Below are 27,429 nucleotides of genomic sequence, written 5' to 3' on the forward strand. Positions count from 1 at the left end.
AACCATATATGTAAATGTACAATGATTTTTCAGTATTTTGTTATACAGAGAAGTGATTCACAACGTGCGGTACTAGTACAACTAGTGGCACATGGGCTCCCTCTAGTGGAATGTGAAAGAATCACTGCGTAAGTACAGTTCAGTTAATAAATTATGCAAAAAGACTGATGTTTATTTAATTTATATCTGATCTGCATAATCGTTTGGAACACAGGGTAACAAATGATTAATAATACAAAGGGTCACATTGACAAATTGTATTTACAGTAGCACATAAAACGCACACACGTTCTGGATGCCATACTTTTTTTTTTATTATTTATTTATTGTGCTGAATAAAACGTAGTGAATATCTATAAAGACTTTTAGCAAGCGAGTAAAAGTTGTAGTGTAATCCAAGACAGGAAGTGGATAGGAAAAAACAAAAAAAAAGTTAGATACTTTAAGTGTTAGATGCTTTCGAAGAAAAAAAAATCGGAAAAATCCAACCACGTGCCTCGCAGCTTCTAGTACACAATAAAAGTTACAAGTTCAGTTGAGGTGAATAGAAAAACAGTCATAGAATGTATCCCGGCAAAAAAAATAAACATTTCAAGATGTTCACCCAATGTTCTCTGGATGTCAAAACAGTATTTAGGTTTGATATTGAGGTAAAAAACAGGCCTTTTGAGAGGTAGTAATGTGTATCTGATTGTACTAGAATATGAAAGTTATGACAAGTAACTTTTTTTTTTTTCTTTTTTTTTTTTTAATATAAAGACTCCCAGAGCTGAAAGTTCATCCACAGTGGCTTCAACAATCATCTGAGTCAAACAGCTTGTAAGGCAGTCTTCATGTAACATACGCTGCAAGTACTGGTATATTTTGGGTGAGAGAGGATCTACACAGGAGTGGATTCAGCTGCATGTTCTCAGGCTTAATGAAGAGATGCCGAGGAAAAGTCGTATTACGGGAATAAACTCACTTAAAAAAAAATAAAATAAAATACAAAAAAAAAAGTTGTAATTTCAAGGGAATACATTTAGTCTTTTAGAAGGAAAGTCTTAATATTACAGCAATAGCTTTGTACATTTTTTCTGAGAATTTGGAATGTCGCAAGAATAAAGCCATATTTATTTCCAGAAATAAAGTTTGTAATATCACAAGAAAAGAAGTTACTGTTATAGTATATAAAAATTACTGGTAATGTTTTGTTTTGGGGTTTTTTTAGAAAAAAAGTTGCATTAAAAAAAAAAAGTCAAAATAATATGAGGAAAATGTCAGAATATAGCAAGAATAAAGTTTTTTTAAGAACCAGTCAAAATATTTTTCTGAAAATTTGAAATATGAGGGAAAAAATCACATTACATGAATAAAGTTACACTAATTTCTTAACCTTAAATTGTTATCGGATTAGTCATTCTATCTTGCTCAACATTGTTACCGTAATATGTTTGTCATGTAAATCTCAATGCTTTCTATAATCACACTTTTTTCTTGTGATATTAGGACTTTTCTTCCCTCCTGTTTGTTTTTCTTCGTAATATCAGGAGCTTTAAACAAAGAAATCTTTGCGAGTTATAAGGTTTCAAATTAATCTTGGCTATCTGCATTCAAAAGTGTAAAACGTTATATAGCAAATAAAGTGATGTTTACGTACAATAAAACAGTAATCCCCAAAGTGTGGCACACTGGCTCCCTCTAGTGGTACGTGAAAGAATTACTGAATTAAATGTTCAAACTGTGCAGAATGTAGCTTAACCTTTTTTTTCCTATCTTTAAAAACAGTGTTAATTTTCAAACTGTGGGTTGTTACAGTGATATCCATTTTAGGAATCAAACCACTGCCACATTTTTGATTACCTCTTGGGTTGTAGGATGAACACAAGGCTGAGTTAACAGCAATGAAAAACCTACTGTGTTGAAGAAAATCAATTTACGTGGTCCGTATACAAACAACTTAGCTGGATCCAATCCGTCGATTTGGGTTGAATTCTGTAGCATTTGCTGACCCGCAATCATTCCTGATCTATTCTTCGAAACTTCATTTGTCGTGCAGAACCTCCAATTGAGTATATATAACACACCACGCTTTACACAGTGTCATATTTGACGCGAGAATAGACTGTTGCACATGAAGGCGGATTGAAAGGATCGATGACGCTCCTCTGAACCTCTACCTCTGGCCTTGGGTGAAAAATAGTATAATAATATCTCCCAAAATAAAAAGCAATCCCGTATACATCTGGTTTAACCATATAACAAGAAAAAAAAAATATTAAATCACCTTTGCGTACACAAGACACCTAATCAAGTATACCAACTAATTCAAAACAAGAAAACATAGTCATGAATACAATATACAATATTCAAATCTGAAAGCCACTTGAGGGTGAGAAATGTACTGAGATTAGACAAAGCACTTTCAAATGAGGAGCTTCTGCAGTCCTGATATACTGGAGATTATTAATATAAATCAGCATTGCTCATACTGAAAGTAAACCGGCATGACCAAAACTGGAGGTAGTGAATTGATTAGTCCATTGTTAGCTGACACTTTTGAGGTACGGTCCATTCATTACTTTAGGTAGTACAATCAGGAAAAGAAAAAAAAATAGCTCTACCCATTGGAGAAAAAAAAAAAAAAAAAAAAAACAAACATTCAAGTTAACTATTGTCAAACAGAAATCCCAGTTTGTCAATGAGGAAAAATGTTGCATTATGTGTCGATATAGAGTAACATTAAAGGGAATAAATGAACATGTTAGCTGCTTGGGTTTTAAGTAAATAAAAACAGACCACTGACTTTTTTTTCTTTCCACCAGGTATCGCGAAAGAAGCAAATGTCAGGTAGCGAAGTAGGTTTAAAAAGTAGACATTACAGTGGGACATCTAAAGTCGGACGCCCCTTTTATGACCCTTTTAACAAATACAATTTCATTGATTGATTGATTGATTCGATAATTCGCCGATGTGTCGAACCGCCGCAGTGTAGCGCCAGCTACTGGCGAGGAGGACTTACTCTGTCCAATTCTTTCACCTTAAGTATCGGTGGCTGGTGTCGGCAGCCTTCACGAGCACCCAATATCTTGAAATAAGGCCGGTATCGACCAAACACCGATACCTGGTATCGGTACTTGCCCATTCTGATTTAAAACAAATACAATTGCATTCAACCTTAGATATTCCGCTGAATTTTGCTCGGCCAACCTGACTTGAGCTTCTTCATCGATCACTCCGGATGCACCTGATCGAAAAACAAAACAGTTGCAGACAAAATGCAGTTTCTTCAAGCATGACCTCGCTTTCAATACACAGTATAATAAAGTAAGTTCCAACACAAACGTGTGAACGCACACTGCCTTCCTGTGCGTCGCTTCGAATGTGCTTCGGCGACAGCGCGCATTATTCAAGAGCGGATTGTGCTGAGTCGGAGGTAGTTTTTTTCTTTTTTCTTTTTTTGGGAAAAAAAAAAAAAAAAAAAAACTGCTGAGAAGTTGCCGCGCATCAGTGACCACAAAGCACTGACATGCAAAGCAGATTTATTTCGACGCAAGTTTCCCCTTGCGTGTTACAGTGTGAGATGAGATGTCCGATGCTACGCTGCCACTTAAAAATCCAGGTATGGCGTGTGTTCTGAGGTAAAGTGTTTGTTCTATCTTGAGGTTATTTTGCAAGGCAGGACCGTCTGAGGATATACAGTACAGAGTGTATTTGCAGTGCATCATTGAACAATGAAGGTTTAAAGCTATGTTGCGCATCGGCAAACAACTTAAGCCATGAATGAATAAACGACGCGTACAGTACTTGGATACAAACGAGTTTGGTTGTGGCGAACCGGAGGTTTGCGATTCCACCAAGAACAGGGCAACTAAAGCAAAACGCAAAAAAAAAAATGAGACCAGGGTATGACCTAAAGTCAATGAAAAGTAAAGCTTTAAAAATGTATTTAAGGCATAGGAATCTTCAGAATATCATACTTGATTATAATTATCTTGTCAATGTTTTAAGCTCATTATTTTAGACGACGAATGGGTTGGGAGACAGAATGGAAACAATATCATCGCTTTCAGGCATTTCACATTTTTCATAAATCGATACTATTGGTCGAGCCCCACACGGGTCTGTTATTTTGACAAATGATCAAGCAATCTAAAGTGTTCAACCGATTGCTTGCTTGAACAATACAATGATTAATAACTAAAAAAAAAAATCTGCCCATTTTGATGCGAGGATTCCACTCGACAGCAATGATATATATTTTGTATTATATTAAAGTGAGATTTTTCTTTGGGGGTTAAAATTAGTCAAAGTAAATATACAACCTGACCCATTTTCATTTTTCTACGAAGTGTTGGTGTCGGTATGAGTATCGATCCGGTTGTGAATTAGTTTCAATGAATTCAAATGGGGTATAACAGTTGAATTGCATAATAGTAAAAATGTTTTCCCTTAACCTAGCTACACAAATACCGATAACCAGGCCGAATTAGCGCATTTTTCCTCTCTTTCAATCCCAGTCAGCAAAAGGCAATATTGATTAGATTAGGCAATATCGAAAGATTATCGTGACCGATTATCCTTTGGTGTGCGGTGGAATAAGAGTGATTTTTTTTTTAGTTTGTTTGTCCTCCCCAATGTAAACATTAAACCTGTTAAATATTAATGATCACAAATCCACAGATTTTGTCCGATTACGATTGATTTTGAGTGGGCGGATTTTTGTTGTTGGAGTTCACTATATGTAAAGATAGTGTGACGTGATATTTTGTTTGTTTGGAAACCTGAGCGAACAACTTTAGCAAGCTTGCCTTTAGTTCAAGAATATTTGAAGAAAACTGCCCTGAGGAAAATGTGCGTCTCCCTGTCCTTGGTGGTCATGCATCAGTTTGGGTATAATTTGCAATAGAAGACCTGCGTTCTGCATTTCGAAATGACAAAAAATATATATAGTTTGGGAGAGCGTTAAGCGCAGGCACGTCTCCAAGTGTGCCAAAAGGTGTGTCTGCACGTTGCGGAAACTGGAAGGGAAACCTCTTTCGCCTGCTCGGTGACAGGTCCCTGCGTCCAGCGACAAAGCAAAACACTGGATACGGACTGAAGTAAAAGTAAAATGAGATGTGGAAAAGGTTAAAAAAAACAAGTGGTCAAGGTAGTCTTTTCCCTTTGAAAGACCTGACAGCTGAATGAGGTAGAGGTTTCATGGTATGGAAGCTTAATCTTCCTCCGGGGACTCCCCAGCCTCTTCTTCCTCCTCCTCCTCCTCCTCCTCCTCCTCTTCTTCTTCCTGGCAAGGAAAAGGATGAATTATGTCAGTTACAATAGACGACATAAATTAGTACAGGACAACGGATTTGTTAGGACACGATGTTTTCCTTTCGGTGTCCGAATTTTCACAGAAAAAGCAAAATGCAGAAGGTTGGGAAAAAAATCCAAAGTCGTCAACATTGGATTTTTTTCCTCTATAAGAAAGTAGAAACATAAATCCCATTTTTGGGATGGAAAGAAGATTCTGCCATATCGTAGGAAGCTATATGATGAATTTTGTTTCAATCTCTCGGCGATGTCGTGCAAGCGCAGGTTTTTTAATTATATATATATATATATATTTTTTTTTTTTTTTTTGTCAAGGGCATACTATCACCATGCAACAACGGCCGAGAGGCAATAACACATTCCCACTCCCTACTCAGATGAGATGAATTTCATTTTCCACATGGCTTCATTTTATATATGGAGAGACTAACTGGCACAATCTATAACCTTCCTCCTTTCCCAGGCCACGGGAGTGAAACCCATTGAGCGGCCCAAGCGTTTTCAGAAACCTGCAGCTCAGCTTCCATTCATTAGCGCTCGCGTACGGCGGCCTCGAAGAGCCGGCTAAACGCTACCACGTGTGACGAGGGCGAACGAGAACAAGAGAGGGAAAAAGTGGTGTGGATGGGGGGGGGGGGGACTACCACAAAAGAACCATTAATAATATTGGCCTGCCATGCACAAACTTGACAAAGATGATTCCATGCAGGCAAGGTAAATACATGAAAAAGGTGAAATCGGATTCTAAACTCAACTTCGCAACGTTGTAGCTATGTTATAATACAAAAAGAGGAAACGGGCGAGACATAAAGACCAGTTTGCTTGATGACACTATTTGAGCGACAGACATTCTCCACGCTTCGCTTTATAGCCACAGGTACATCTGTTTTCAAATGTAGGTAATAAAACTAAAGTACAGATACCTTGAAAAAAACTATTCAGTACAGTAATAAGTACTTGTACTTCTTTACATCCCACCACCGATTAAGAGTAAAGTTAGCTTTCGAATGCGTCAAGGCTTACCCCACCCTGCTCACCGGAATGAAATGGTTTTGAGGTTTTGCTGTTGCCAGCCGTTGTTTGGGCTGCGATAAAGCAGCCTATCAAGGTGGGTGAGCTAAATGACATTTTTATGGTTTGCAGCTCCCCGGGCCTCACAGCACCTCCCAACTACTTCAGGCCCTGTTCCCACAAAGCCACAAATCAGAGGTGAGTTATGCAAGCGGCCTGTACCAGCGAACACAGGGAGGTTGGTAGATTCCTGGACAGTGAGGGCATGCTGGGGGTGGGGGTCCTGTGTCGTGTTTCACTCATTCGACTTCCATTCTCCCGCTCATGAATGTGCTCGCATGGGGAACACGAGGCATTAGTCGCAATTCGACGTTATGTCTGCACGTGCGGGGAAAGGGGAGAGTGTGCTTTCAGAAAGGAATTCAGCGAGTTAGATAAAAAACTTCTTTCGTTTGTTTTGCAGAATTTTAGGCTGCACTTGTGCTTCAAAGAGAAGCTAACCGGACTAATCCAAGCCGTCCTGAATAGACTTAAAGAAATGATGTTTAAAAAGTCTGTGTATAGACAAAAACAAATTTTGAGCAAGCATTCTTCACATTAAGACCTTAACTAATATTGATTCTGGGCATGCATTTTTGCAGGTTTTTGTAGCTTTTTGAAATGACTTCAGACCTCAGCATGCTTCCGTGAGATCAGTTAAGCCAGCGTCAAATGATTTGATTCATAAAATGAGAAAGATAGAAGTCAGATTAGCGTACAATAATAAGGATCTCTTACCTGAGCAGGCTTTTTCTGGACGACTTGCTGTGGCTGCAAGAGAGCAGAGAGGGACAAGTGTTACTCCTACTCAGGAATATTCTAATCATTGACACAAACACATCCTAAAACCTGCTTCAATTTTCAATTTGGCTTGAATTGAATCGTTCAGGTACAAAATTTCCAAGACATTAGATACACCACGGGGGGAGGGGGCGATGGGGTAAAGTGGCAAGATGGAAGGAAGCCTTTTCTTACTAAGAAAAACATCCAACCCTGCTCCAGTTTGCAAAAACATACATTAAGTCCCACATGCAGTTCAGGAAAACTGGTGTTTTACGGGAAAGTCTCACTTTCTTTTTCTCTCAAATGTATATTTGTTGCAAACTGCAGTCAATTTTGCCCCAAAAACCTTCAGGCTTTCACTACAAAGCTGGAAATAAAGAACTTTGACTTTCAGCATGACGACAACCCAACGTATGAATCCAATTCAACAAATAGGACAAGTCAAGGATATGCCTATTTGGTCCATGGCCAAAGTAAACTAAAAACAATATAAACTGACCGATAATAAAAAGCCAACAATTTTACAGGGAGTATCCCAGGGCTAGCCTGAGTTTTATAGCTAAAGGCCAAGAGCCAAAGGAAGCGGCTACCCACCGCTGGGGCATTATAAGCGCCAAGAGAATTCTAATGGATGACTTCAGTGTATAAGATGCAGCTGCCCTTCACACCTCATAGACACCGAGACCTAAGCAAACTGAAACTGGACGAACGTCTTATTCGGACGGACAGCGGTAAGCTCTACGTATCAAATGTATGAATGGAACATTCCCGGGAACTAGTACTGTTGAGACTGCGTCACTTCATCACAACTCAACTCAAAAAGATGACGAAGCTCGGAAAAACAAAGGCAAGACAAAGAAGCAGAACCTCCACCGTGCACAAAAGCATGCGAGTAGAGGTATTGTTTCAAATGCTGGCTGTTTGTTAGTTTGTTTTTGTTGTTGTTGTTGTTGTTGTTGTTGTTTTTTGGACACTTCAATCAGTCACACGTTATGGAGATTCATTTACAAGCCACGTAAATGTACATGTCATTTACCCTTTTTCAAGGTAATGTCACATAATTGGGCTGAGAGGGCCTACGGAGAAACTAGTTCTCTCTGACACTTTGGGAAGAAGAGCTTCAGGACTCAAGTCTTAAATCTCAACGCAATGTGCAGGACAGACCAAAACAGTTGTATGCTTACTGTATTTTGTCTTGATGTTGGAACAGATGAATCCACTTCCAGTGTTCGACGAGATGTTCTATTGCTTTTCATGTAGCTTTTTCTATCAGGTTTTCAGGATTGCTTATAGACTGATGCGTTGTGAGGGATTTCCTAAGCCGTCCTAAATCTTTACAGGAAGTAGCATTACAGCAAGAGAACAGCTGAGCAGCCCGACTGCTCTGAGAATGTAAGGAGAACATGGAGATGTATCCTGTGCTCGTAATCCAGGCCAGCTGCAGGCCACTGAGCTTCCCGACGCACAGATCGCTTTTAGCAGCTGGTGGGTTTTGGACCAGCTGGAATGCCAAAAGGCTAAAAAACAGCTACGGCAGTCCATGCCAACACCGGATGGGTAACACGAGTTAGGTGCAAAAACACAGCCCTTCCAAGTTGGAAGTCTTATCACCTACTGTTTAATGAGCTTATGTTTCCTCAATGCCTAAAAATAATTCGGCACGTACAAAAGTGAGCTGTCAGCTGTCAGTGGATCAAATGCGATATAGCATGATAAATTAACGTTTTTGAGAAAAGATGCTTTGAAAGTCACATAAAAGCTTCAGCGTACAAGAAGACATTCACCATGAACGCAGGATGATGTAATTGTCGCGACTTTCGACTACTCGCATGATTTGTTTGGCAGGTTGTTTTGGGGTTTTTTTTTTTTTTTTACACCGGATTCCCTTCCTGACACAATCCCTTGTCCAAAAGACAAACATTCACCTTACGGTGAATCAAAACCTCCATCCATCCATGGGACAAAAGCTCAAAGGAAAGGCCGCTTAAGATTGCAGCAACGCACCTAAAACTGAGGATCATAAAGCACCAACACCATGCATCTAGCATGTAAACAATCATGAACCCACGTTGCTTAAATGATGGTATTCAGTCATTATTTTGTTCACCACAAATGACATGACGTCACATTTACGTGAGGTTCATCAATCGCATTAGCTAGCATACTAGCCTAAATAACATGCTAGCACAAACTGCCACACAAACAAATATGCGCATTAGCACTTTATACAAACAGTATTAAGTCATTAATCAAACCTTTTTGACATTTATTTTTGACTAACCCAACATTAATGTTAGGCAAATCGTAACAGCCAACAAAACAAAGACACCTCAAACGCAGACGAAAAACTATCTATTAATTAGACCTGGCAAAAGCAACAACACTGCACCAGATGGCGCCAAAGATGAGTACAAAAACAGCAAATAAACGAGATTTTCAGCAAATCATGGATAGGTTCCGAAAAAAAAGATGCAAATTTGTGAATGTCAAATATGCGGGGTTCACTGTACTTCCGTGGTTGTTTTGGTGCAAGTCATTTAAAAGTAACACAGTTAGCAGCACTTATTCTATTTCTACTTTGACTACTGCTCCTTATTATTCTTTGTATTATTATTTTTTTACTTTTACACAGTACATGCATTTGTCAAATGATCCCTAATAAGAGCATTAAAAATAACCATTTCGGAAAATCTACTCCCTTTTGGCAAAGACTGCTCTCTCTCCCAGTGCCCTCGCTAAGACCCTTCACTCCTCTCCCCCCCCAAAAAAAGAGAAATCAGCGCATTGTCTTTCACTTACTGTGGCGGCTTTTTGATGTTGCCCAGCTCTGACACTATGAATCACTCGTAGGCCCCAGCAGCTGCTCAGTCGTACAAGCGATTCGAGAGACAGCTTGAGGCGTAGCGCGAGGGCAAGCCCATTCAAAGGAATGTTGGGTAAGAATGACTCAAAAGGGGGGGGAGTGCGGTTGGGACCCCTTTCTCGACTGAAACACAATCCCCCGTCTGCTGCTGGAAGAATGCGAGCACTCCTCCTGGGCTCCTCACCCACCCAGAAGTCCCATCCGATCAAAGGGAAAAGCCTTCACTCCCCAGAAAGTACACTGCACAGGCCGCCATTCATAAGAGACTCAAGGCCAGTCGGCCTGCTCCCCATCCTCTCCTTTGTGTCTCCTAAATGTTTTAGCCTCTACTTCATAGGTGTCAAACTCAAGGCCCGGGGGCCAGATGCGGCCCGCCACATCATGTTCTACAGTAACAGTTCTCAAACAGTACTTGAACAAACTATTATCCTTGTCTTCTGATTTCAAAAGCAGTTATCCCTCAATTTGTTGTGTAATGGTCATAATATGATTTGGTGATTAAACATTTCACTGTTCGAACGGCCCTCTGAGGGAAATCATCACTACAATGCGGCCCGGGACAAAAATTTGTTTGACACCCCTGCTCGACTTGAATCACTAAAAAAAATATTCATACCAGTTAGATACAGTATGTTTGGTAGAAAACAGCTTTACTACATCAGGATGCACACACGTCATTTGCTGGTTAGTAAGAACGCGCAAGAAACATAATTATGCGCAAACATGAATTTGCTCCCTAAATCTAATTTCCCAATTATTAAATTGAATTCCGCAGTAAGAATCTGTAAACTCCGATGCAGAATTCCATTGTTGTTTATAGTCCTCAATGAAGTGTGTATGCATTAAGTAAAATATGTTTGACTTTGAATTGTATTACGAAAACAAGGTGAATGTAATTTTTTTTTTTTTTTTTTTTGTCCAATCAGATTTCAGCCTCTGTGTTACCATGTTGATAACATCTCCCCACGGCATTCAGCATCAGTAGTGCTGGCTCATGTAACTAAAGTTATATTAGCAATTAGACTGTTTCTTTAACCAATCAGATTTCAAATGTGTCCTCACGGGTCCAGTGAGCTGGCTCGCGATCACGTCGGCATTCTTCCTCAAATTGGTCAGTCAGAACAAAAGTTGTTACAAACGACTTCAACTAGCCAAACACATCTGTAGCAGTCCGCATATATTATTACAGTTAATGATCATCTCTAGTTAGTATAATGTACTGTAATTGATTAAAATTTGTTTTTGTCATGTTTTTAGAGAAATATTCATTCTCAACTTCTCCAGTTGCTGTACAGTATTGATGGTTTCTATAATTGTGATGTGATATTGGTGATATTAAGAGGTGGATTAAGTCAGGTAACTAGTAGTATGAATAAACTCCATTAAAAAAAAAAAAAAAAAAAGTGACAAGACAAAAAACTGAACTGCACTGCACGTAAACTACGTGCGACTCATTCCCGCTCTGCTGTCCTTGCAGAGGTTTTCATTCTCCCTTAAGATAGAAGCTGATGTTTGCTCTAGTTAACCGTTACTGAGCCTGCTAACCTTTGCACCTCCTTTGAAGCCCGGTGGATAATTGGAGCGGCGAGGTCAGACCTCCACAAACACACATGGCTGCATGGGTGTAACGGCTGTAATGGGATATGCAGCAGACGAAGCGCTATGTCGTGTCGGAGGCTGTAAAAATCTGGAATGCTTGACATTTAAATAGTTAAAGTTTAACAACTGTGCCTAATAGAGCACTTTGCCTCGGTGAACATTTTACCTATATGGCAGGTTTGTGGAACACTTGGGAATAAACACCGTCTGCTCAGAGATACAGCAGATGCGACTGGGATGACTACACCAAGAATTTAGATGCATGTCCAAATATATGTCATGAAGCAATTAAATCTGAATAGCAATATATATATTTTTTCAGATAATGTAATCCATTCATGTTATTCAGTTTTGTTCTTGCCTAGGGTTTTTTTTTTCCAACACAAAGCATATTTTTGCCTAGTTGCGGATTTTGGGGGCTAACCTATCCTCATTATTTGCTGAAAAACTCACCTGTTCACTGTTTTGTACTCAAGCAAAAGCCATATCTCATATATAAATATTGCTTTTCATCTTAGTGCCAAGCATCTATGTTGAACTGAACTTTAGTCAGGCCATAACTTTGCCTAATAGAATAAAAGCAGGGCTGCAGCTATTGAATATTTGTAGAATTTATTATTCTACTGATTATCCCATTGATTTAATTGAGTAATTGGATAAAAAATAATTTGCGTGTATTGTGAGGTTCATGTAAACTCATTGTTCACCCGGGGTCACCATCCTCTTGTTCCGCACTGTAATATCTGTGACTTTGACTGTGTGTGGCTTTAGGTGGGGTTTGTTTTAAGATCCAAACCAATTAGAGGTTGACCTGCGTCCCCGGAAAGAATTGAATTTGATCCTATCTAAAACTTCCTCTAAATGTAAACCAAAGAGATACGTTATCAGCCGCTTCCTCATTGGCCAAACACTGAACATTTTAGTAAACATCGGAAATGTAAACCTCAGGTAGCCGTGGCGACGCAGGTAAGCATACAGCTTGCAGTTCAAACAGACATTTGCGGGCTTTACCACGGTCACGCAAACATGTCAAGCTATTACGGTACGCCATTTGGAACAAGTCATACACCCATTGGACAGACGGGGAAACGTACCGTATGTTTTGTTAACCTGAGGGTAGCATTGCTGGAAACGCTATACATTTTGGAAGTCGCTCCTCTCCCACTAAACACTGACCCGTTGACGCCACCCACTGTCCCGAGAGCCACTGCCCCCACCAGAGTTATGAATTGCACCTATCAGGGTCCGACGATTAGGGGGAATTTGCCGAAGGGCCCTTTGTAGAGCAGAAAACTGTCCGTCGTTGTAAGGAATGTGGAAAATTCCTCACAGACAAGCAGCCTTTTGTTTGGAAAGGGTTTTTTTTTTTTTTTTTTTTGGGGGGGTGCTTGGTTTGGAAGGAAAGAAAGGCGCAGACAAATTGGACTGGCTCCATTTAGGAGCCTCTGCTGTTTGAAGTGAAATCTGTTCCCAGAGTATATGGAGGGGGGGGGGGGAATCAGGGTAAAAGGCAATGCAACAAATTTGCCCTGGCTTTTTTTTTTTTTGCCAAAAGTGGCTCCCCACTTTTTACACCAACAAAAAAAATACTCCACATAAATCACCATCATGACCACCAATAAAATACAGTATTGCTACTAAGTGTTCATCAAAAACGATACAGCTTTTATTCCTAAAATGTATATTTAATTACTTAAATATTGTAAGCCACTGTAACATTATGTACAGCTCGAACATTAACACTGTGCTTATAGGAAAGTTTTAGAAAATGTTCTTCAATAAAGATTCAATTCAAACAAACGGTTCTTAAAGATTAAATGTAAACGATTCTCCTGAAAAGTTAGATATCACTGAACGGTACTGTACCACGCATTGCGAATTACTGCTTTACAGGATAGTAAAAAAAATAAAAAATAAAAATAAGAATTCCACTCGCGCTTGTTCTACCAGAGTTGCACATGTTATGAATTAACCTGTCTTGCCTGAAACGGCTCAGTTCCTGCCTCATAATAACAGCGGTGCAAATATGCTAATGAGATGAAAGTCTGTATCTATTTTAAAGATTTTTCCTTAATTTTTATTTTTTATTTTTTTTAAAGCGGAATTGTGGGGAGACACCATGGAGGACACGCCGTGACAGCTGCGGAGCTTCCTGTGTAAAACAAACAGTCGGTGAGCTAAGTGCCCTCCCTCTGCAAATGCACTACTTCATGTTTATTTGTAGATCCTGTCCAACAAGGATCATTACAACGGGGAACATTTTTAACTCATCTCAATTTTTGAAGAGTCGTTACAAATTGGTTTGTGTCAGATACCGTATGCAGGATAGCCCAAAATCCCCCCCCCCCCCCAAGGGGAATTCCAGAGAGTTCAAACAATGTGCCAGGTTTGCAGTTGTCCAAATGTCCTCATCCCTCTGTGCACGAGGAATAACGGGAGAATTCCACTATGAGCATGTAAAATAGCTGTTTTATGGTGAAATGATTCAACTGTTCCACAGTCAGCAGCAGGAAAAAAGAGGTGGGCGCGCATGATAAGCGGGGGTGACCTGTGGAAATCCACTAAGGTCCTCAGAGACCTCCTAATGCCGGGACAAAGGTCTCTAGTGGTTGGAATTCAGCCCTTCTGCAGTCAAAACTAGAGGAAGGAATGGTCTCTGACCACTGACACCCCCCCGCCCCCTGCATGCCCCCCACTCAAAAACTCCTTTCAGTATGTGTGTGATCTCCGGGGCCTTCTCGCCCTGTTACAGACACCCTGAGGGAACTCGTGTGGTATAGTAGTACGCGTCTAAAAATAACTGGACGCACTCCATCCAGAAGGCAAATGTAGCCAAGAACATAAAATGTAAGACAAGAAACTAGAAAAGAGGTTTTTTGTTTAGGATTTTTATTATTTGGATATATTTAGAAAGCTGAAATGATAAAGAATGACTTGATAAGCCCATTTGACCTCAGTCGCTAACCAAAACAGCAGCACTGAAGCACAGCTACAGTCTCCCAGGGGAGTTATTATGGAGTCAGATGAATAAATATGGATTGTGAAAGATAATCTGAGTAATCTTGTGGCCTCACGGTCGAGAGTTTCTGGGTTCAAATCCCGGCTCGAATCTCAATCTCTAACTTCTTTCCAGATTCAACGTTAGCTAGGTTAGGCTCCTGCTCACCCGCAACCCAGTTAAAAAAAAAGAAAACAACTTAAAATGCTATTGAAAACTGCAATAGTGGTAGTAACTGTGCAATGACTAGCTCTGCAAATCGTGACATAGAGTCACTTAGTCTACATTTGCAAAGGCAGTACCTTGCTTTGGTCCTTCAGTTTGTCTCATTTAAAAGTAAAATCCTCCCAAGAATTGACACACTTTGCAGCTGACACACACGTTGACATGGAAAGAAACATTTCGAGTCTGCTCTGCATGCACAAGCAGCCCCTGTGCTAGCCTTCTAAAATAAAAAAAATAAACGGGGGATGCTAGCACACTGTTACATTTACACGATGACATCACCTATCCAGCATTTAGTATCGGTGCACCGCAATCAGAAAACTATTTTCCGCCCACTCTATTGCCGGACATTAAGACTTGACTTAAGGCGGACTACAACACCACGGACTGATGGGCGGTCAGTTGCAGGGCGGTGGTGGGTGGTCACCGACCAGGATTTAAGCCAGTTGCATGAAAGTCATCTAGGAGTGTGTGTGTGTGTGTATATATATATATATATATAGATATAGATATGGAGTTTGCATGTTCTCCCCGTGCCTGCGTGGGTTTTCTCCGGGCACTCCGGTTTCCTCCCGCATCCCAAAAACATGCATTAATTGGAGACTCTAAATTGCCCGTAGGCATGACTGTGAGTGCGAATGGTTGTTTGTTTCTATGTGCCCTGCGATTGGCTGGCAACCAGTTTAGGGTGTACCCCGCCTCCTGCCCGATGACAGCTGGGATAGGCTCCAGCACGCCCGCGACCCTAGTGAGGAGAAGCGGCTCAGAAAACGGATGGATGGATATATCCATCATTCCATTTTCTTTAGCACAAAACCTGTTCAGGGTTGCATGGAAGCTGTAGCTTTTCCCAACTGACTTATCAGTCAGCTATGTAAGAGATTACATTGTCAGTGAGCCAAGGAGATATTAGTCACAGCACATTTTTTAACATACAAAGTTAGTCCAAAATTGAACATGACTCATACTGGAGCCAAATGAATGTTCAAAATAGTAAGACTTTGATGCGCCACAGGAATTGATTCAGTCCTGACTCACTCTGGATACAGCAAATCTATTGCCAAGAAACCCCGCACACTTAGTTCGGTATTTTCTCTTCGGGGCTTCAACGGCTTTTGAATGTTTGTGACGGATCACAATAGAATTTTCATCGCTTCCGAACCCAAGCAACAGCTTTTCACACACTGATTGTCGCGAAGGGTTCTTCAAAGCTGCTGGCCAAAAGCCAAGAAGTGCTGCTCATCACCTCAACCTTCCCACTCGCTTGGCACTTGCCACCGCTGTCTGACCCAAAGCCAAGAGCAGCAAAGCCGTGCACTTTTGGACTTTTTCAGCCTCTCGTCGTCACACTCCATCAACTCCCCCTCACATGCGCTCGCGCCAAAACACTTGCGCTTCCTCTTCCATTCAGCGGGTCATTTCCGCAGGGTTTGCATGTGGGGCGTATTAGTCTCACAGTAGCCTCCATTGAAGGTTTGTGCGGTCACAGAAAAGAGTGAGATGGGTGCGAGTGTGAGTACGAGTGTGTCCCGGGTGTGAGTAACTTCAGATGTGACTGCGGAGAATTGAGCACAAAGAGGCAGCTGTGTGTGGAAGGAAGCGGGGATGCGGAGAGGAACTGGACCGCTGGTGGTAGAGGAAAGCCGCGGACAAAGTCAGAGGAGTGATGAAGAGAAGCCTTACAAATACATACGGCGCATTTCCTACTTGGCATGACTCAATACAAGGCTGTCCTCACACACACACAAAAACATTAAACTGGAGGTCATGATCCACGGACGAAAACGCCTGACTCATTTCCCGTGTCTGAGCACGAGTCAAGGTACAGTCATCCTCAAAATTGTCACGTTTATTATTGTTAGTGTCGCGAAAGTGGCCATCCTACCTGTAGAATTACTACGTGGGGGATTTTAAACCGGCTGTACTTTGCATACATTTATGTTGGAACTTTGCCAGTAAAAATGATGTAAAGTCTCATTTTACTTTGCGCTTTGACACTATTTAGTTAGTTGGTCTAACTCAGTCAAATGCATTGCCGCTGGCAGACGAAACAACACATAAACAACGGATCCCAAGTCTTGACACATGAAGATAAATGTCTGCCTTCTTAGTGCACATCAAATAGTAAGAGACTTTCCAAAAACTGCAGACAAGACCGGACAAGCACTTGCATCCCGCTGACATTATTTCAGATCAATTCATATCACTGTTACACTGCGTTGAACCAAGCCAAGTGCTGTGAAAATCAAATTCCTTATGTTGTTTGTCAAAAGAGGACTAACACCTGGGTGTTCATTTGGGGAGCATCATTGAACGAGCAAGCAACAAAGCGCTCCGCAGACGACCAGTCTCTCTGAATGGCCGCGTGTCTGACTCCAACCCAGGAAACCCCGCTGTGTCGCAAATGCAGTTTTATGGGAATGTGCCTGCTGCAGTTGGACAGATCTTAATCTTAATCGCGACGTCTATGCTTGATCGTCGGGGGGAAAAAAATAAAAAAATTGTTGGGTTGGTAAAGCAGTTTTATATCCAGACAGCCACTCAAAGGCAGCACCTTTTGGCTCTCGACTGGTTATCTAAAGAGCAGACTGTCTGTAGTTGATGTCAAGGCCAGAGCGTGGGCGTCGGAGCGGAGGTGTGTGTACCTGGGACACGCAGGCACCAGCAGAGACACTAGTACAAAGAAAGCACTCCGGAAAACTTCAACCGGTTTGTTATCAGTTCAGTCCAATGGTTCAGTGGCGGCCTTGCAGCTGGGTTGAGAAACTGATTTGGTGGTGATGCCGCTCATGTAGTAATCAACTTCCTCACTTGAAGCTCATCTGAAGATTTTTGCAAACAGCGCACATCCGCTGTGACATTTAAGATAGCTTTATCCTACGTTTGGTTGAACATTTCCGTGGTTAAATATACAATGTTTAATTCTCTTTTCGTGTTAGTTTTACGCTAAACTTCAACTGGGAAGGACAAATAAATGAAGAAAGCACAGTTTGCGTCTTTCGGGGATCTGTGCGAGTCTTCATTTCCTCAATGTGATGTTATAGGATAGTCTTCCAGGTGTGTTTTAATGTTTAAAAGTGTTTTTTTTTTTTTTTTGTATGGTCTCTCTATATCGTGGATTTTCACCTATTGGGGGCTGGGTCTGGAACGTAGCTCCCACAATTCACTGCCGTTGAGCCACAGTAGACCGCCAGACGAGAGCCGTGGCGACAAAGTGTGGAATCTAGTGAACATGCAAAGAGTCCATCTCCGCACAAACCTTCCTGGTCGCACCTCTGACTCCATTTCCTTGCGCTATCAATCATACCTGCCACTTCGGTGCTGATAAACACTGAGGCCTTCAAGCTGTCACAGGCATTATTTCAGTTTTCCTGCGGTCAGACTGGAGGGTAAACATTTTCTTTGACTGATAACGGCAACATTGGGGGCAGGGGGTGGGGGATCTCCTTGAGCACATTTACACTGCAGAGAAAAGTGAAGCATTGAGGTGGCATAATCCCATTTAATGACGCCACAAGTCATTTCTCAAGATGTATTAAAAGCAGGTGGCAAAGCTAAACGGTGAGCCCGTTGAGTAACAAAAAGGCTTTTCAATGACAGGAAGTGAGCGTGTGGTCATAAAATCCGTCACTTGAAGTGTTTCTCTTTCTCTCTCAGACTTTCCCATCGATTGGTTGTTAAAACCTGGTATTCAAGCACACCTGTGTGAACGCAAGTCAACAGCTGAAAGTTCAGGTGTGAACGCATTCAGGATGAAAAGCGTTCCAATCCATCTTGGCCAATTTTGAAAAAAATTTGGTTTCAGGCGATCTAAAACTACTTCCGATGCCTGACTTTTATGCTCTACTATCGATTCTCAAGTCACAAATATTGATACTTTTGATATTTCAATCATGAAAAGAAACAGTGGAAAATCGGCAGCATCTTTCTCCGTAAGTCAGTCGCCAAAAACAAAATGGCAGCGCGTAAATTATTATTATTTCACCTCCACAAACAGCCAGTCGTGAAATTTTACCGAGCAATTATGATAAAACAGCCATGCCACGGTGAACTGAGAAAAATAAAGACGAGAAAATATGTAATTACAATAACATTTTATAGATATATATTTATTTGCATTCAGTGTAATTTGCTTTAACTGTTCAGGGACTTCAATAGAAACACAAGCCGCAGTGCAGCGGAAGAACGCATGCTGACTGATTATTTTCAAATGTGAAGATTTTTGTCCCAGGATGCAGAAGTAGTAGACACCCAACGACTTACCCATTTCCTGGGTCGCCCCCTGCGTCTTTTCTCCCCGGTCGCCTCAGCTTTCTGTGGACAAAGGAATTGATTAGGACTCCATGAGAGGGGCAATTGAAGACAGACTCAAATATTACACATAAATGGATGATAGTAATAATAATCAGTTGTATGGAGCTGTCATAGTGTTTGCGCAATAACCCTCCTTTTAAGGAAATAAAGCAGTCGTTTCCCTTTTACAATGCTCGGCCCACTAGTCTGCACTCTGTCGTCCTGGTTCTACCTGCTACATTTTTAATGGGGACATGTGATGGTCAAAGGGAAAGACAATACCCTGTTGAATTAATCATCAGCGTGTTTAATATGGCTGAGCAGCGGCTCATCTTCAAATTGACATAACTACTGACCTTATATCAAATGCGACTGTGTTTTTACAAGCGTACCGAACATTCCAATGATAATCCTGGCCCCATGTTGTGGATTAGTGGAATTGATGTATTTGTACAGTATACGTGTTGGGAGTCACCTTCTGTGCTGCCTTCGAGGGGCCCTTGTTCTTACTTCCTTTGGGGCGGCCCCTCGGTCGCTTGGGGACGGGCTCGCCGCTCGGCTCCTGCAGGGGAGGAGGAGGGTATGACATGGGTGTGGAGAACACGAAACAAAAGCGGGGAGCCCCCGCACCCGCACCGTACCCACCTCGATTCACAACACACACACACACACACACACACACACACACTGGGCAACCCCTCTTGTGTGGCTCCCTTTTCAAGCATGCGCTCATTTACTGGTGGTGGTCTCCCATTTGGTCACTGCTTTATGGGTCGAGAGCGCCACAGACAAAAGGTGTGCGAGTGTGTGCGACAATCGCGTGCATGTGTGGCCCGACACCGGGAGGCGTTTTATTCCCTTTCTTACCGTCTTCACCTATTTTTAACAAAGCCTGTTTCAATACGCCGACGTGCTTTTGCATCTGGAAATCTGTGGAAAAGGTGACAGTTTGCCAATTTGCACATCGACGTTGTGGCATTAGTACTGAGTTAATCAGTTCAGTTCAGTCAGTAGTAGTGCACTATTACACAACATTCTGTACTTGGTGTAGAATTTTTTTGATACAGTCGTGTCTTTTTGGGTGAAGAGTACAGGTGCCTCCACCAAAGCAAATCATGTGCATCTACTTTGTTTTCTAGCTCAAATCTGCTCCCAAAACTGCAACTTGTTTTCCCTCTTAATCTTGAGATATTGCAAACAAACTATTTTGCTCGAGTTCAGATTGCAAAACTAGTCATTCGTCATTGTGTTGTGCGTCAATAGGATGAGGTTTATATGGTTTTCACGATAACAGCCATTTAAGGGAAACCATAAGGACAAAAATGTGCTTGACACCACCATGTCCTGGAGACTCCAACTGCTGGAGACAAATTCCTTGTGTGTTTTATCATAGTTGGCTGGAAAATACCATGCAAATTATAATTCGGATTGTGTTTCTGGTGTAAAATACTTAAGGGAAAAATCTCCCACTTGTCATGGTGTCTGGGACTCCACTCATGGATGTATCTCATTAAACCTTCCAGACTGGGGGGAACAAAAAAAAAAATCTTATTTTTTTTTTTTTTTTTTTTTAAACATTCACATAGGCGAAAGAGTCATGTTACACACTGCAATCATTTTCAAATGTGCTTGTTTTTTTGTTTTTGTTTTTATTGAATGAATTAATGTGTTATTTTGGTTTTTTGTTTGTTTGTTTTAAAGAGAAATGTCGCTTAAAGTTGTTGTTATGTTTGCATGAACAGAGGAATGAACTCATACTGACTTTTTGGAGTTTCCTCGGTCTCCCCGGTCTCCTCTTCTGGGGCTCCGCGGCCCCTGCGGGCTCCTGGGAGCTCTCGCCGGCCTCGTCCCCGCGTCCGCTCATAGTTCTTAGTTCCAAAAAAAAATAATAATAATAAATAAAAAATGTTATGGTAGATTTTGTTATCCAGTTGAGTGCGAGATGGGTGGCGGTTTGAAACTATACGAGTCGCGCGGGGAGGGGAGCCTGGAAGTTTGGGGACACGGTGAGCACCGGGGGGAGTGCCGAAGGGACGCCGGAGAAGAAGCGACCCAACTCGGTTTACAACGCACCGCGGCACCGAGGTCGACCGTGGAGCAGCGGCGAGGCGTGACAGATCGGCACGGAGCGTCTGACAAGAAGCATACTAACCGCATCCACGGTCCACTCCAGGAGAAAAAAAAGCGCTCAATGAGGATGAGGTTTAAAAAAAAAAAAAAAAAAAATAGGAGGGGGGAAAAAAAGAGGACGAAATCACCTCTCCCGTGGGTGGACACGCAGGGCAGAAGGGGAGGAGGAGTTGGGAAAGTGGGGTGGGCTGGGGTGGGTGGCGGGGGTGGGGGGGTCTGGACTGGGGCCAGAGAAAACACACCAGACGGATGCTTGGCGCTGGGCCAGTCGTGACAGACCGCATTTATGAATTAAATTCACATTTTCACACGTTTCAATGGAATGCGAGCACCGGACAGCCATTGAGAGGAAAGTTCACTTCTCAATGGTGGCATGCTAATGCTATCAGCTCCAAAATGGAGGAGGATCCTCCGACTTGAGTTGACTTTTCAGAACATTTTGTTACCCGTTTATTCATTAGAAAAATATCACTCTTTACTTTATTAAACATACAGTAATATCCTCATTTAATAGAATGCAGAATGGAACAGTTTGTGCATCATGATTTCATGCTTCCATGCCTTGATATTGGGTTCCTGGTATGCACACATTGGCCACCAGGGGCCAGTATAGTCGAGACAGATAATACACAAAGATGAGGTTCGCAACTGAATGACTCAATGAGCTGCAGTAATATTAGTCGTTTTTCAGAGAGGATAAAGAATATATACCTGTGAGTATTGCTGCATTGTCTGTCTTCGTGTGTTTCTGCACCAGTTGTGTTCAAATATCCTTTTTTTTTTTTTTAAACGGTTATTATTAGAGCAACATGGATGCTAGTTTCGTTTGTCCTTCTATGGCATTTTGCATTGAGTGTTAGCATTAAGATAGTGGACTTTCGTAAGTTATGTAGTTTGGTTAAATACACAACGTGTAATTAATTCACTTTTGTTTTATGCGTAAACTTAAACAGAGAATCACAAAGAAAGGAGAAACTATTTCGAGTTCCGATAATTTTTTATTTTCGTTCTATTCGTTGTATTTTATAATTAATACAGAGTAATATAATGTGAAATTGCTGTGGACAAATGAACTTGTCTCATAATTCTTGTGGAATAAAGTAGTTGTATGACTTCCAGCTCAGATTGTGCAACACAAATTCTGCCTAGCAACAAGTGACTGTGTAAATGTGTGGGGATCAGGAAAAATAATCCAAGTAATACTGTTTTGTATTTTATTTTTTTTTATTTCAGATGAAAGTTTCAAAAAAAAGAATTTAGAATTTTAGACATTGCCCAGTCTCATTTGGAAGATGGTACAATTTTCCTGTTTTTCTTCAGCCCAACAGTACTTTATAGTTAATACAGAGCAAAAGATAACCCACAGTACATAAATAATGGACATAACTCAGTTAAGTAACCTTTATTTCTATTGAAGCTGATGGAATGGCGACTAACAGACCAACATGCGTGAGACCGAAAACACAGCCTCACCGAGATAAATGCAAGGTGTCCACTTGGTGGAATGGCCGCGGCCCACTTTGAAGCTCTCCGCCGTGGACGCGCAGGGAGATCAATTACCCAAGAACAACAGAAACAAAGAATAAAGTGTCTTATGTGCGCGACCTTTCCCACGATCCCGCCGTCCCCTCAAAATGCTTTTACAGCAAGCAAAAGGTCGTGAAATGATCGGCCGCAGTGAGTTTAACGTAGCCGCGACGCTATCAAACTGTTTGTGAGTGTAACTACTCGCTCCAATGCAGGCAATGACTCCATGGTTAATTTGTAGCAAGTATTCATTCATAAAAAAAGGGCCCCTCCTAAAGAAGGGGGTTTCTGTGCAACGCCCGCCCCCGCAGACTGAGTGGCGTCGGCATCAAACCAATACAATCAATGGGCCGCCCAGCTCCCTCAGCTACCTTCAGGGTGGTTTCGTGCAGGCGCACATGTGCAGCCTGACCCCTTGTTGGAGCGCAATTAAAAGAGAGCGTAAATATGTTACTGCGCTTTGTGAGCCTTCGCGTCATCTCAGACTTTCCATCTTTGCAGCATGGAATGCTGCCTGAGCTAAATAAATACATCCGAAACAGTCTATCAAGCATCTGGCTGCGAAACTACCACTCTATTTGTTGTATTGCACACAGTGGTGGGAAGTAACCAAGAAAAACAAAATACTGCATTACTGTACTTACACAAACTATATTTTTCAGGTGTCTGTGCTTTACTTTTCGGAAAACGGATACAGCGGCGCCTTGACTTACGAGTTGAATCCATTCCGTGTCCATGCTCGTAACTGATATGGAATGATACAGTTTGTGCACCATGATTTCATGCTTCGATGACCATCAACATTGTGCTCCTTCTGGTGTGCACGCCTTGTCCACCAGGGGGCAGTAAAATACAGACATACATAATACATGAAGAAGAGTTTCACAACGAAAGTGTAATATTAATGGATGATGGGGAAAAATCAGAGGGACTAAATAAAATGTTTAATTCTGTAATGTGACACATTTCATCTTGCAACATTTTCCATCTTCCTTTCAACCTGTTTTTTCCTGTTAATCATTTTTTTCTCTTAAAAATAGGACTTCATGTTACCACTTTATTTTTCCGGAAAAATCAGATTTTTTTTTTTTTTTTTCTTGTAACCCTTGAGAAGAAAACTGAATCCAAAACTAAGGGTCATTTTGCTCCATTTCCTGCTAACATGTCATGGCTGTCATCAACACATGGCATGTGTGTGTGTGTGCATGTTCATTGCGGTTGAAGTGTTTTGCTGCATTTTGTTGGCTACAAGGAAATAGCGGCCAACTTTACCCTTTAATTTCGGTCTAGCGTGTTGGAGTGCAACTTAAGCATGATGGACAGCGCGGTTTTCGGCGCATACCGTTTTGCGTCGACTGCTAATAGCAACTGTGACTTCAACATCCACATTCTTGGCCGTGCTTTTGGCAAGGCAAGAAAAGGACCCTATTCACAGCACGGGAACAGATGAGAGTTTGACCGCCGTGCCACCCAAAGTCCATTTGAACAGTCTCCCCTCCAGACATGTCCCTGCCGTGCTTTCTCAAAGCAGCGGCACACATGTCATGCATTTACGGCGCATAGTGCTGAGAGGCCATCTGCCAAACACTTTGGATTGTTTAAGAATTCCTATTTCAATCTGGTTTCGGATTACAAGCGTTTTCGGAAAAGATTTCCGGGGAGGGGGTTGGGGGGGGGGGGCACTGCGCCCCGCATTTATGTCTTTTCAACTCAATTAAATTGAGTTTCTTTCGCTCCCCGCTCTTGCGCTTTCAAGGACAACATCTCGGTGTGGAGGACGACGTCTGTGTTCTTCCCGACTGTCAGGGAAGGAATGAACACATTAAATATAGACGCAGGGAGATAAAGTAAGCCGTCCAGATGTCGGGCGGTCGGATAGGGTGTGTGTGCATGTGTGATTAACCCAGAATAGCATTTGGGGTATACAGTACAATTGCACATACAGTATGTAAAAGAAAAACTATATTTAAAAAAACATGGACATTATACTTTTCTTTTAGAACACTTCCCAGTCAAGTCATATTGAGAATTTTGACCCCAAATGTATGGAAATTTCGCACATTTCTTTAAGCACAAAACCACATGACTTAGGAATGTCAGCTAGCTTAATGCTAACACATAATGGGAAACGCCATCAATATGCTAACAGAACTAGCATAGATATTTCAGTAGTTGTAAACCTTTACACGAAAGTGTGGTACGAATACCACTACCGGTATGGGGACTCCTTCTTGTGGTACGCTAAGAATCACAGCCCAAGTACAGTTCCATTGTATTTAACTTTTAAGTTCAATACATTTGCACAAATTGAATGTGTCTTTTTTTTTTTTTTTAAATATTCAACCTTCAAAGCATCTAAACTGCGTAATTTCGGTTCATCTATAAAGCACCGTAAAATCCCAAACGTGCAACTCAGGCAGAACTCAAAATAAAACTAATGAAGGGAACAGACAAACTAAACACCGGGCTGCAGACATATTGGACTCTCACGTTCTAAATGTTGCAAAACGGCGGTGAACATACCACAGTGTCAAGTCAGTGCATTCCTGGCCTTCCACCGTCAAACTATTTTCTCCTCGTACATGGCGGAAAACTGAGTGTGTTACATTCCACAAAACACAGGATCCATGAAGATTAGGGACACTGGAATGTGGGAAAAAAAAAAAAAAAAACGTAATGAAAAAACCTGAGGAGGAAGCTTTGAGGATTTAGAGGCCTGTCCTGTCAGGCGAGCAGTGATATGCTCCAACAAGTCTGACAAGTTGTACATTAAACATTTTGAAGGTGAAAATGGCTGCGTGCACTGTATTTGGACCCCTAAATATAATTTCAACCAAATCACTCGTGAATAACATTTCATTTTAATTCTATATTTTTATTTTTTGTATAAAATGGGCAAAAAGAGATAATTATATTTGTGCACCTGATGCCTCTATAGAATTTACTTTGGATTAAGAAACAAAAACATAATTTTGTAAAAAAAAAAGAAGAATGAAAAGAATATCCAAGAAAATATAATTTTGTCTAAATTTAATTTTTTTTGTTTTGTTTCAAATACTGTACAATGAATTCAATTGAGACAGAAAAGTAAATAAGAATTAATAAAAAAGAGAGCTTTTTTTATTGTCCAAATGTGTCAAGATACAGGGGAAGAAAAAAAAAAAAAAAACATTGTTACATTGATTCATCACGAACACTAATAATTTTCCTGGGTTATTTTTTTATTTGATTTTGTGTGTGTGTAAACTGTGCAGACGAACTCCAATGGATTTGTGGAATCCGGCCGCCACACCCACAGAGTTCAGAGGTCACATTGCAACGTTGGAGTGTGTCTCAGAAGGCCTCTTTGTCAGCGCACACGAGAATCGTAAGCACCAAGATTCCTTAAGCAAAACTATATATTGGTAATACCTATTTCGCTCCACATAAAAAATACATTTAAAAAAACACACACACAAATGTATTGGAAATAGTCATTTTTGTCAACTATTACACCCTCACACCTCTCACCAGGAGGTATTTAAAGCTTACAAGTCTAAATTTTCGGTAGGGAAACAACGTCCTCTGCTGGTTCTGGAATGTGAGCATACGTTTTTTCCAACTGCCTTTCCAGAAATACAAAAGTACTATTAGCGTGATTATTTTTACTTGAATCAAAATGAAAATCAATTACACCAATCAAATCATCAGTAACCAGGTCTGTGGTTTTCTTCCTTAAATAAAGGAAACCGGAATCCCACTCACTTTAAAGTTGTCTTTTTCGTTCACATGTTCCAGGCCCGTCTGAGCGGGCGGATGTTTAAATTTTCCCTAATCCGCATTTAAAGTGTGCAGGCCATTGCGATGACATCAACCGTTCCTGCACACGCAGACCTCCACAATGCTATTAATAGACCTGCCAGGGGACCCTCACCGATTGCATCCATACCTCAGAAAGAACTCCAAAGTGACATGATGTTTACATACTTTCGGGTGAGATTGTTCTGTAGAAAGAGGTCACAAGAAACCAAAAAGAACATGTTTAGTCTGCTCTCTGTGATTTTTTTTTCCAACTTACAGTTGAATTTTTGTCAGCGGCGAAACATTTTCCTGAAAAAGTGGGAATATGAATTGCTATATAGCTATGATACATAATGCAAGCCGACAATACATCATATCTATCTCCATGAAGGGGAACATTAGTGGGAACTGAAATCTTTCACATGAAACAAATACATTTTTGTCTACTATTCCGATCAAAATATAGCCCAGAATGTGTTGACTTTATTTGTTAGGAGTCCACTTGCATCGGGTCAACGTTATTTTGGTCAAGAATCCAAATAAAGGTGCTGGTATCAGGATTTAGTTTTTTAGTTTGTATTTTTTTTTTCCATTACAGTCCACTTGCATCGGGGGTGACAACATTTTTTGGTGAGGATCAGAATAAAAATGCAAATTTGAGCAAATTAACAACAACTTCGGCACTGAAAGTTTCTTGAGAACAACTATTTATCCAGAGACCCATTGCACAGCCAACAAAAATATGTCTTGCATAATATGTTGCGTGTGGAAAATCAGGCCCTCTTGAATGATTTACGTGTTTTGATTTCTGCGCATGAAACATCGCAGTTGGCGAGAGGAAGCATACTCGTCGCGCGGAATTTCTCCAATCAGGTACGAGCAATTC

General features: G+C 41.1%; 1 protein-coding gene and 1 long non-coding RNA gene across 3 annotated transcripts; one reads left to right on the plus strand and one right to left on the minus strand.

Annotated features, from left to right (window-relative positions):
• Positions 1-289: 289 nt before the first annotated feature.
• On the minus strand, positions 290-25,401 carry hmga2 (high mobility group AT-hook 2). 2 transcript variants are annotated; one of them, XM_061762431.1, is made up of 6 exons: positions 25,287-25,401; positions 20,869-20,974; positions 19,582-19,668; positions 19,077-19,127; positions 7,084-7,116; positions 290-5,266 (listed from the first exon to the last, which is right to left on the minus strand). In XM_061762431.1, the coding sequence occupies exons 2-6, from the start codon at positions 20,968-20,970 to the stop codon at positions 5,195-5,197; spliced, it is 345 nt and encodes a 114-aa protein (XP_061618415.1). In that variant the 5' UTR covers positions 20,971-20,974; positions 25,287-25,401; the 3' UTR covers positions 290-5,194. The 2 variants fall into 2 exon arrangements, with proteins under 2 accessions (XP_061618415.1, XP_061618414.1); XM_061762430.1 differs by lacking the exon at positions 25,287-25,401 and adding an exon at positions 21,259-21,306.
• Positions 7,736-26,939, plus strand: LOC133472085 (uncharacterized). Its single transcript, XR_009786582.1, has 3 exons — positions 7,736-8,026; positions 13,690-13,762; positions 26,018-26,939. It is a non-coding gene; the product is annotated as an uncharacterized LOC133472085 (long non-coding RNA).
• The last annotated feature ends 490 nt before the right edge of the window (positions 26,940-27,429 follow it).

The sequence above is a fragment of the Phyllopteryx taeniolatus genome, chromosome 22 (assembly GCF_024500385.1).
Source record: "Phyllopteryx taeniolatus isolate TA_2022b chromosome 22, UOR_Ptae_1.2, whole genome shotgun sequence".
Taxonomy (NCBI): Eukaryota; Metazoa; Chordata; class Actinopteri; order Syngnathiformes; family Syngnathidae; genus Phyllopteryx; species Phyllopteryx taeniolatus.

What these genes read in the sequence shown, in the direction of transcription:
- hmga2 (XM_061762430.1), bottom strand. An exon ending in GACCGAGGAAACTCCAAAAA is followed by an intron (nt 19,669 to 20,868) that starts GTCAGTATGAGT and finishes CCTCCCCTGCAG; the next exon opens with GAGCCGAGCGGCGAGCCCGT. An exon ending in GGGGGCGACCCAGGAAATGG is followed by an intron (nt 7,117 to 19,076) that starts GTAAGTCGTTGG and finishes GCTCTCTTGCAG; the next exon opens with CCACAGCAAGTCGTCCAGAA.